This window comes from Sminthopsis crassicaudata, chromosome 2 (genome assembly GCF_048593235.1).
Source record: "Sminthopsis crassicaudata isolate SCR6 chromosome 2, ASM4859323v1, whole genome shotgun sequence".
NCBI lineage: Eukaryota > Metazoa > Chordata > Mammalia > Dasyuromorphia > Dasyuridae > Sminthopsis > Sminthopsis crassicaudata.
Window position 1 is genome coordinate 513,787,789 of NC_133618.1, and position 11,212 is coordinate 513,799,000.

At 39.3% G+C, this 11,212-nt stretch overlaps 1 protein-coding gene across 1 annotated transcript in view; it reads right to left on the minus strand.

Moving 5' to 3' along the window:
• SLC7A8 (solute carrier family 7 member 8) overlaps positions 1-3,855 on the minus strand; it is an 82,974-nt gene extending 79,119 nt beyond the window's left edge. Inside the window, exon 1 of the mRNA XM_074294262.1 lies at positions 2,880-3,855. Coding sequence (XP_074150363.1) covers positions 2,880-3,030 — 151 coding nt within the window. The 5' untranslated portion in view covers positions 3,031-3,855. The remainder of the gene's footprint in view (positions 1-2,879) is intronic.
• Positions 3,856-11,212: the final 7,357 nt, after the last annotated feature.

An 11,212-nucleotide genomic window follows, 5' to 3' on the forward strand; every position in this document is an offset into this window, starting at 1 on the left:
AAATGGAAAACTTAAAAGAAGCTAGGGAGATCAGTCCTAGAAACAGAGGGAAAGCATTCTAGGCGATGGGGAAAGCCAGAGAAGATGCCTGGAGCTAAGGGTAGTTTGTGTAGCGAAATGCATTTCTTAGTCACTTATTACAGGCAAAAAGCACTGAGCTAAGCACTGAGGTGCTATGTGCACAAAGCATTGTTGTAAGCTTAGGACAGTCCCTCTCTCAAGGGGCTCCATTCTACTAAGGAGACACAAAATAGGTAAAAAGCCATACACCTCCTACTCTTAGCCCCCACAATGCCTAGAATTCCAATTTTTCACAGGCCAAGTGTTTCAGTTATGCTTATTAATTGAATAAATCTTGATCTATTTATCTCTTAAAAGCCAAAATACTTTTCAGATAGACATGATTTTGTTTTTCCCTTTAAACACCTGATAAAATACTTGTGGCCTTGAAGGCCTGTCACAATCCTTCTCCTATGCCTAAATATAAATCTATAGGCAGATTTCGAATTATTTCCCCTAGAGTACTCTACATATGGGTCAAGTTTGTTCCCTATGTGATACTCCCAGCCTACTCTCTGCCTTTGTATAAACTTCTCTGGAAGAATCTGGAAAGCTCTTTCTTCTCACTGCTTTCTGCAATGCCTAGATTCCTAAAAAGCCTCAGATTGAGAACATCCTCCAACAAGAGCCCTTTCCAGACACTGCTAACTTTCCAAGTTCTCCCTCACCAAATTAGTTTGCATATATTTTGAATTTCTCTTTTCTGTGCATATAATACTTGATTTTAAGCCAGTTTTGTGACCAGAACTTAGTAAAATGGAAGCACCTTGAGGACTGGGAGTTAAGTTTTTTGTTTTTTGCCTCTAGAATCTAGAACAGTACAAGAGTCAGCTCTCCATGACTGTTAGAGTCGATTGATAATGGGCATTAGGACAGGTCCCATTTCTTTACCAACTCATTAACAAATAATTTCCTCTTTTTTGCCTTCTGGTTTGTTTGTTCCTCCTTAACTCTAAGATGGGTAGTGCTATTGCTCAACTCTGTATGAAAAATACTATTTGTGACAATTTAGCATGGAAAGCAATCTTTGCCCAGGCCAAAATACTCCTATAATGAGTAGACTCCAAATTCAGCACTTTCCCCACTGTACCTCCGTGCCTCCAGAAAGGCAGTCTTGCAGCTAAGCAAAGTCTTCTTAAATAGCCAACAATCATCACTCTAGCTCATATTTGGGCAGAATAGCATCCATAAGGGATCTGACTCTTGAGAAAAATAACTTCATCATCTCTTTAAAGAACAAATACACTTGAAAACCTTTTGTCACTACAGAACACCAGGGCTGTTATTTTTATAACTAGAATAACTAGAATATTTTCTGGTGCCTTGGTGGGTACCAGATTAGATTGGTTCTCACACAAAAATCCGTGGCGTGAGTTCATGGACCAACCATTTGGAATAGTTTGGATAGTATTCAACCATCATAACAGAGCATCTCCATTTTTTTCCTTAAATAGAAGAGAAATACTTTGGATATTCTATATGTCAGGTGGATTTTACAACTCATTGTAGCACACAGAAATAAAAATGAATGTGTATTGGAGTGCTACAAGTGGAGGAAGACTTGGGGAGTAAGCCCAATTTATACATATATATATATATATATATATATATATATATATGTATATATATATATATATATGAGAGCCTCAATCAGGAACCTGCTTAGAAGGGAATAAAAAATACTTAATTCTCTCAGTCAAACTGGTGAAAGCGGTGACAAGCTACAGGCTATTTATAGACCTCAATGTTAGCATGTACGGTACCTATGTTGTGTCCTTAGCTGAGATCATTTAGGGAGAGATTAACTAGGCAAATAAAAATCACCAAGAGGAACAGATTTTTTTTTAACTATAATCTTTTTCTGTTAGGCTCCGTAGAGGCCAGACCAGTCCCCCACCCCATCCATTCTACCCTCTCTCTCAGACCGAAGTCCTGCGGAAGATAAAGAGCGCCACAGGACCCCAGAGATCGGAAGTAATAACAATGATCAAAGTCAGAGAATAGGTGATAAAGTTTATCTGAATTGGGTGTGGGGGTAAGGATTGTTTCGGGCCTGAAATTTTAATTTCTCAGAATCCAAAAACAATCACTCCCTGGGGTGGCTGGAATGTGGGGATAATCTAGATAAACTAGTTCCTGAGCTGAATACCAGAACTTACTATAGTTGTTAGAGGGGAGAAGCTAACCTGCAAATATCACCACTGCTTTTCCCAACTAGGAATTAAACATTCTAACAGTGCCTGAAAGCAAAAGAGGTGCAGGAACTTCAGGAAAGGGGCAAATTGCTATTACCCACCATCCCAAGGCTTCCCTAGAAAGCGTGTTGCCTGGAAACTAGACCACCACTCAGGGATGATGGCACTGGCAAAGCCCTTTCAGGGAGACCCAGGATTGCTGCTTCTCTGGGAAACCAAGTCACAGTCTGCTCTGAAAGACGAGCTGGTTACTTAGGTGCACTCCCCCAGACTACAGCCCAGGCCGGACCTTCTCGTGCCTTCTAAGACCGACCAGGGCCTCAGACAGTCCAGGCACAAAGACAAATATCGATGAAGTCATGCATCTTTGGCAGCATTAGTCAGGTTTTATGGGCTTCTTAGCCTTGAAGGATGGAATTTACTTTGTGCATCCCTGCAGCTCCCACCTGGGGGAAGGAGGCAATAGGTGATTTTTAGCTGCTCTGCCATTTGTTCGGAGGGGGACAGAGGAACATTCTTTAGCTGCTATAGAATGCCACAAGGGACACGAGGGGCGGGGAGGGAGAAATGGTCTAGAGCTCCATGTGGCTCCCGGGGAAAGGAAAGAAAATCAGCCAGACTCACCTACAATGATGCCGCAAGCACTGACCAACCCAATCTCTTTCTTCAGGGCTACTCCACCCCCTTCGGAACCGGCATCTGGGCCAGAATCAGACTCACTCCCGCCTTTGGGGCTCTTTTCAGCGTTGTTTCGGTGCCGGGCCTTTTCTTCCATCGTTTTCAGAAAAGAAAAAAGATCACTGAAATGTCCTTCCCCGCTGCCTGCCTACTTATCTATATGTCTGTATTTCTTCCTAAGTCTTTCAGATAAAAAATGTCCTTTTCCTAAAATAATGACCTTTCTTCCTGGCCCTTTAAAAAAAGCCACATGCAGATAAAAAACCTCAAATCTGTATTAATATAACTAAAATACTTTCCTGACGCTCAAGGTTGCCACCAAAGAAAGTGGTTTAAAAAGGAAAAATAGACATGTGTACAAAAATAGAACTATAGCAGCTTCCCCCCTTAGAATTCAGAGTGAGGGGACGCAGCTCTCCCGAGCCGGAGCCGAGTTCTGCTCAGTTTAGGCAGCTGCTTCATTCAAATGCCCCCCAAAAAAGACAGTTTGGATTTCCCTTCAGCTCTCAGATCAAAACCCACACTGGCTTATAGCTCAGCGCGTTCTCTAATTTTTTTTGCGATGAAGGTAAGAGTATTTTTTTTCCTCACAGACTGAGTCTTGGGGGGAATAAAAAGAAAAAGAAAAAGACAATCCTCAGGTACTTTCTTCTTTCAGAAAAACGAGCAGCAGACAGCCGGTTTGCTCTAGATTTTGTACCACAGGGTGTGGATTTTCCTCTCTCCTCCCCTTTCCCTCTCCAGCCTTCAGATTTTCCCCGCTGTTCTCATTTATTCTTATAGGCTCGCCTCTCCTCCCAGTCCTCCGTCTTCCCTCCGTCTAGGATCGGCCGGAGTCCTCGCTCTCCTCTGCCGGAGGGAGAGCAGCTTCTTCACGTGTGAAAGACCTTTGCTTTCAGCTCGGGGTTTTATTTCCTGAACTGCCAGCGCAGGCTCCACCTCCTCCCGCTCCTCTCCATCCTCAGCAGCTTTCTCCTCCCTCTCTCGGGTTCGGCATTAGCACACCAACCCCAAAGACCTCTAAGGAAAATGGGATGTGCAGCTCCCCCCTTCCGTCCCCTCCTGTAACAAATCGGATAAAAATTCGTCCCCTCGCCAGTGTTCCGGGACGTTCGTTACCCGCTACACCCTTGCACGCCGCGGAATATTTGTGAGCTTTATAAATAAAGGAGCAGTGTGGAGACCGTTTTAATTCCAAAAATAAACTGGGCTCATGACTAAGTTTTGTAAGAATTAAGTCTGCATGTCTGGGGGCGCTGGGGGGAAGGAGCACTGGGATGACTCCTCCAATTCTGAGCAACCTGGAGAGAGAGACGTGATTTAAGGATGGGGAAGGATTAGGAATAATCAAAAAGGGCGCATTTCCCGGGAGAGCTTCAGAAATGGCATTGCTTTTTAAATGATTGAGAACTGAGGCGGGATGGGGAGGGAGGTGGCCGGCTCACAAGTGGAAACTACTGCACGTGGGACCCAATGAGGCACTGAGAAGGCAAGCCTGGAAGACTGTGGGCTACTCGGACTCGAGTCACGGGCCAAGAACGGAACAAATCTGACCCAATGGGACCTTGCACAACTGCACTGAAAACTGTGGCTGGACTGTTGGAATGGAGACAGAGAAATATTTTACTGATCATGAGACGCGGTCATGGCTAATAAATTACCTTAATAATGACTAATTCCCTGTCCTTCCCTGACCCTCCCCCTTAAAACCAGGTATTGCTGGCAACATTTTATCCCTGAATTCATCGTATTTCATTTCAGTGGTGAAGCCGCAGGTCTCTACAGTTGTGCAAGTCCTGAAATACTTCAGAAGATTGCATTATAGAAAGTTAACCTGAGCTTGTATACGTGTTCTGTTTTATGGAGAGGAGGTCTAAATGCCCAAGTTCCTAAGGTTACTGATTAAAGACATTTGCTCCAACTCCCTTTTTTGAAAAAACAAACAAGCAAACATATACATGTATACACACTTGGGTCATTGAATCTTGAGCTATCTATATAAGAAAGGTTTGAACTATTCCCTTCAAAAAAAAAAAAAAATCAACCCTACCATTAGGCTTATAGTGATTTAGCATAGGTTTAAAAGTCCTTGACGGAGTTTTCAATCCTCAAAGCTTCTTTCCAAGTTACTTGCTCCTGGATCACTCTTTAAGAGATTTCAAAGGTTATGGTCCTCTCGGCCCCTTTCTTTACCTGGAATTTGATAGAGACAAAGCAAACTGAAACCCTTAGCAAAGGGAGGTGAAAGAATTTCAGCAAAAAAGAGACATGGATTGGGGAAAAATAAATGTAGCAAGTACAATTTCTGGGAGGAAAGGAGTCTTTGGAAAGGAAACGTTGGGTGTGTAAATTGAGGGGGAGGGGTAATTGCTGCCTATGCCATTTAGATATGCTATAATTTAATACATAAAAGCATTACTTCCATTTTAGGAGATTTTAGTTATTATTAATCAGTCTGGTAATTTCTGTGCAAATTCTGCCATTGAGAGGTACACACACAAGAAAGTGCAACTTCATTTTTTTTTTATTCTTGCAAATACAGCTTCTTTCTGTATCTTATTTCTGATTAAAAGAATACAGATCAAACATGAGCTTACCAAATTAATACATAATATTTATTTTTTTACATATTGCATTTATTTCTCTATGTCTATGCTCTTTGAATTTTGTTCAGTAAACAATTATTAGGTGCCTACTTTATGCCAGGCATTGTGTTAAGAGGTAAAAGACAGTGTCTGCCCTCTTTGAGGGCATTACATTCTAATGAGGGAGACAATATGCAAACAAATATATAGAGAGCAAGATATACTCGGGAAAGAATTGGAATTAAGGGAATTCAGGAAGGCTTCCTGTAGAAGGTAAAATTTTAATTGGGACTTAAAAGAAGTTGGGGAAACCAATAGAATAGATTCTCTTTGATATTTATTTCCCCAACATTCCCCAACATAAGATGACTAGATTTAGAAAGCTTAGCAACTACACAGCTATAGGGACAAGACAACTTTCTGGGTAGAACCATATTAGAAGTATAGAATTATAAAATAAACTTGCTAACTTGATACAGATTATTTGTGTTCCTTTAGGCCCCCCCATGTTATATCTGTGCAATATATATATATATATATATATATATATATATACACACATATATATATATATATCTATACATAGAAACATAATATATATCTAGCTATAGCTCTATCAAAGGCTTTTAATTTTTATTTCATTTGATCCTCATAACAACTCTGGAAGGTAGGAACAATTGCTATCCCCATCTTACAGATGAAAAGACTGAGGCAAATGGGGATTAAGTGATTTACTAATGCCTGAAAATGTATTTGAATTCAGGCTTTCCAGGATCCCTAGCTGTCCTTGAAAAGCAGTTTATGAAGAACTATTACTACTATGATATAAGAGCTCTCTATTTCCTTCATAGGAAATTGTTTAATTCAACAAACATTCAGAGCCTATTAATATGCCAGACAATATGCTAGGTATTGGGAATGATAAGATAAAAATTAAATAAATATCAAAGAGAATCTATTCTATTGGTATATATATATATATAAAACAATTGGTATATAAATAACAATCTGCTGAGGAAAAGAAGCGACAATCTAGGAGGTCAAAAAAAACAGACTTTTTGTAGGAGTTAGCCCTATAGTTGAATCTAAAGGCTGCTAGGAATTAATTACAAAAGGTCAAAGTGAGGAGGTAGAGCTTTTCAGATACAGTGGGCAGCTTGTTGAAAAGCATGTGGCCTATAGAATATAAGTCTGGTCAGCCAGAAAAGAGTGCATGAGAAGGGGAAATAAAGTGGAATTCATCAGAGAGGTAAACTAGAGCCTGGTTATGAAGGGAAGTTTGTATTTTATCTTAGAGGCAATAGGAAGCCACTGAAACTTCTTGAGCAGGACAGGTTGATGAGGGTTGGGATCCCTTTAAGATTCCTAATTGCCCAACCCATGACTGACCTTGATTCACAAATTCTGGTCAAAGGCACCCTTTGAATATCCGGGCCCAGCCCCCCACTCTCAGCTCAGCTTCTCCCAGCCCTCACCTGATCTGGGCTAACAGAAAAGCCCGCCAGAACTGGATACCGCCCAGTATCTTTTGGGTATAAAAGAAACAAGCTGGACCGCCCTCATTGCAGGAGCCCTTCCAGGCAACACATGGTATCCTTCCAGCCATGTAAGGGTCCCTGCTCACCAACGGCCACCTTTGGCCCTGGTGTCTTTCTAACTGAGCTTTACTTCCAGATTTCTACAATAAACCTTTTATTTATCAATCTAGGTTTTCGGGCCTGTAAATTCATTTTACTGGGGACACTGCGCCTCATGGGATCTATGCACCGACAAATGGGGTTTCCCCTTTCCTTTCCCTCATTAAGGTGACACTATCAGACCTGTGCTTTAGGCAATATAAATTTGGCAGCTATGTGGGTTGCAGAAAAAAGAAACTGGATCATGGAGATCTATTAGGAAGCTACTGAAATAGTTCTAGGGAGAGATGAGAAGGGCCTGAACCTAGGTGAGAGTTTGTAGAGAAAAAGATGAGAGTAATGTTACAGAAGGAGAATCATACTTTCAGCTGATTAGATATTCAATGAACACATGAAATACAGGGATCCTTTGTGAAATGATACCCACTAGAATGGGGTATAGTAGAATAAGCCCTGGTTTGGGAAATTAAAGATCCAAGTTTGACTCCTTGATCTGTTTTGAATCTCAGTTTGTGTAAAATGAAGGTTTTAGACTAGGTGACCTGCAAGGTCAGTTTTAGTTTATTGCTTTTTAATAAATCTGGTGACTTTATATCTGAAGAGATCTGGGGAACTTGGCCTGTTCCCTTCCTAAGTATTCTTTAGCCAATGCCAGAAATGTATTCTCCAGTATCCATCCTAAAGCATTTTGAAACTCAAAAGGGACTTAGCAGAGGCAATTTCCACTTTCTGTACCTCCATTTTCCATTTTTAAAGAAAGTTTACATGTCACTCTTTGGGCAACAAAAGGTCCCAGGCCAAACCCACTTAGTCTTTGTTTTGGCTCAGATTGCCTCCGAATGAAAGTAAATAGCAATTGTAATTATTTTGGCCAGAATCCCTGAGGGTCTTTCCCTCCCAGACTGATTCCTTTTGAATTTTTTATTTATTCATTCATGCATATTTTTTTGACTAAGCTATAAAGGCCATGAAGTTAGTTGCCTCAGTCAAACTGAGATTTGTTAAAGACCTTAGTTTAAAAAGGTTTCCCATAGTATTCAGGGCTATTTTCAGTCATCCTTATTTAAGATCTATAAGTGATCACTGGATTCAGATAGTTCTGGAGGAGAAAGCACTTGCATATCTTGGCTTCACCTTCCTGATGTTATATTGGAATACTAGTATGTGTGTGTATACATATATGGGTATAGATGTAAAAAAATTATAATAAATTATATAAAAAATAAAAATTATATATTAGTGTATATTGTGTATGTATATACACAAATCCTAGAGAATATCTCAGTTGACAACATCTTAGTGGCTTTTAATATTGTTTATCTAATAGGAGCAAATTGTTCTTTAATCTGAGAAAGGTAGAAGAGAAAGGGAACTACTACAAATGCTGATTTAGAGGCACTCTCTTCCAGAGAAAGGCTGAGAGTGGATGACACCTACTGTACAAATAGAGACATGACACGGTGACAGTGAAACTAATTACTGTTGTTTAGTCATTTTCATTAGTAGCTGATTCTGTGACCCCCATTTGGGGCTTTTCTGGCAGAGATGCTGCAGTGGTTTGCCCTTTCCTTCTCCAGCTCATTTTGAAGATGAGGGACCTGAGGCAAGCAGGGTGAAGTGACTTGCCCAGGGTCAACCAGCTCGTGTCTGTCACATTTGAACTCAAGTCTCCCTCCCTCTAGGTTCAATGCTCTGTCTACAATGCAATCTAGCTGCCCATGGTTAATAATAGCTATTATTAAAAACAAACTATAGAGTCTTATCTCTTTTGAGTGATCCCTGTACTTATTTATCACTTATATTAGATGAGGAAAATAGAAAGGTAAATAAAATTCAAGACCTCATTTATGATTGTATTAGAATAGGGAATTCCCCGGTGAAGAACCTCGATCTACTATTGCAGCTCTACAACTATTTTATAATTATAATCTTAGTGTTTCAGAGGCATTATATAAAGCCAGGTTCTTAGCTTCAAAGATGGCTCTTTATCCTCTCTAATAATCTGAGGATTTAAATATCTCACAAGAGAAAAAAAAATATCCCATGATTCCATTCCACAATTTCTGTCTCCTACACTTACACCTGTGCACATATACTGCACACACAGAGATGTGTCACAGGCAAACACTGCAGTAATTCTGGAATCTCTTCACTTTCCAGAGGTTCTTTTCTGATTGGCAAATAGGTTTTGGCTTACTGAATTATGGACTTGAATACAGGAATACTTCATTTTATTGCACTTTGCATATATTGTTTTTTGGATTTTTTGGGGGAGGGGAGGTTGTTTTTTTTTTTTTTTTTTTTTCAAACTGAAGGTTGGGCAAGTCTACTTTTCCAATAGCATGTGCTCACATTGTCACATTTTGGCAATTCTTGCAATATTCTAAAGTTTAAAATTATTTTAATTATCTGTTTATTATTATTATTATATCTATTATGATGATCTGTGACTTTGACGTTAGTCTTATAATTATTTGGGGGCATCACTAACAGTCTATACAAGATAACAAACTTAATCAATGAATGTTGTTTGTGTTCTGACTGCTTCACCTACCAGCCTGTCCTCAGGTCTCCCTATTCCCTGAGACACAATAATATTGATAGGCCAATTAATAACCCTATAATAGCCTCTAACAGATTTGACTCTAACAGTTTGCCTCTAACAGTTAACAAATTTGACAACTTTCACTATTGTCTTTTTAAAAGAAATTTCCAGTCATCCCAACCTTCAGCCACCTCCCTAATTATTCAGGAGCCATCAATTTGGAAGCAAGAGCCTTCTACAACAAAAAGATTAAGACTCATTCAAGGTTTAAATGATGGTTAGCAATTTTTTCCCCTAGCAACAAGGTATTTTTAAATTATGGTATGTTTGGGGTTTTTTAGACATAAAATTATTGCACATTTACTAGACTACAGTATAGTATAAACTTAACTTTTATATTCACTGAGAAATCAAAAAATTAACGTGACTTGCTTTATTGCAATATTTTTTTTATTGTGTGGTCTGGAACTGAACCTGTAATATCTCTGAGATATGCCCATAAGCCTATTTCTGTTAAGTATCCTAAGAGTGTTGTAGTTTCTTTGTCTTTCTTCCCAGGTTATTTTTACCTTCTGAATCCAATTCTTCCTGTGCAATAAGAAATTCGGTTCTGCACACATATATTGTATCTAGGATATACTATAACACATTTAACATGTATGGGACTGCCTGTCATCTAGGGGAGGGGGGTGGAGGGAAGGAGGGGGAAATTCAGAACAGAAATGAGTACAAGGGATAATGTTGTAAAAAATTACCCATGTATATGTACTGTTAAAAAAATTATAATTATAAAATTAATTTTAAAAAAGAGGGGAAAAAAAGAGAGTATTGTAGTTTCTCCTCCATTTTCAAAGAGAACCATAACAGGGAGATGATGCTATGACATGCAAGTGAGTTGGATATAAATGGGGAGTTGTGCAAAGTCTCTGCTGAGAAAGATTTAGTGAAAGAAAAAGGGGAAAGGGATGGTTGTGATCAGGGAGAACACAAGCCAAAAGAAAAAAAAAAAAAAAAAAAAGAAGAAGAAGAAGAAGAAGAAAGAAATATCCCTAACCCATTACAAAAAAAATCTTGTTTTGGGGAGAAATCCGTAAGTTTAAAGGCTGTTGTGTCTCTGACATGACAGTGTAATCCTGGGGTTACAAGCAGACTTGTTTTGTTATGATTCACGCTCTTTTGGAGATGATGATGAATCTCTTCTATGACACCAGAGACAAAAATCCTGGTAAATTATTCTTCTGTCTACTGCCCTTAGCTCTATTCAGCTGAGCCAGTCATGCTAATAGCTTCAGGGAAACAGAACCAACCAGAAAACATGTTCAGTGTGTTGGAAGGAAGGGAAGATTCGTTAACTGAAAAAAACTCTTTGTCTACTTATTTGAACTTATCACTGGGCCTTTCTTATCATCATTGTATCTATAACCCCTAAACTACCAACTCAGAAGAACCTGGTACTGCTCTCATTTCAGTATTCATAATATTCTTCATAATGTAATTTCTTAAGCAATACAA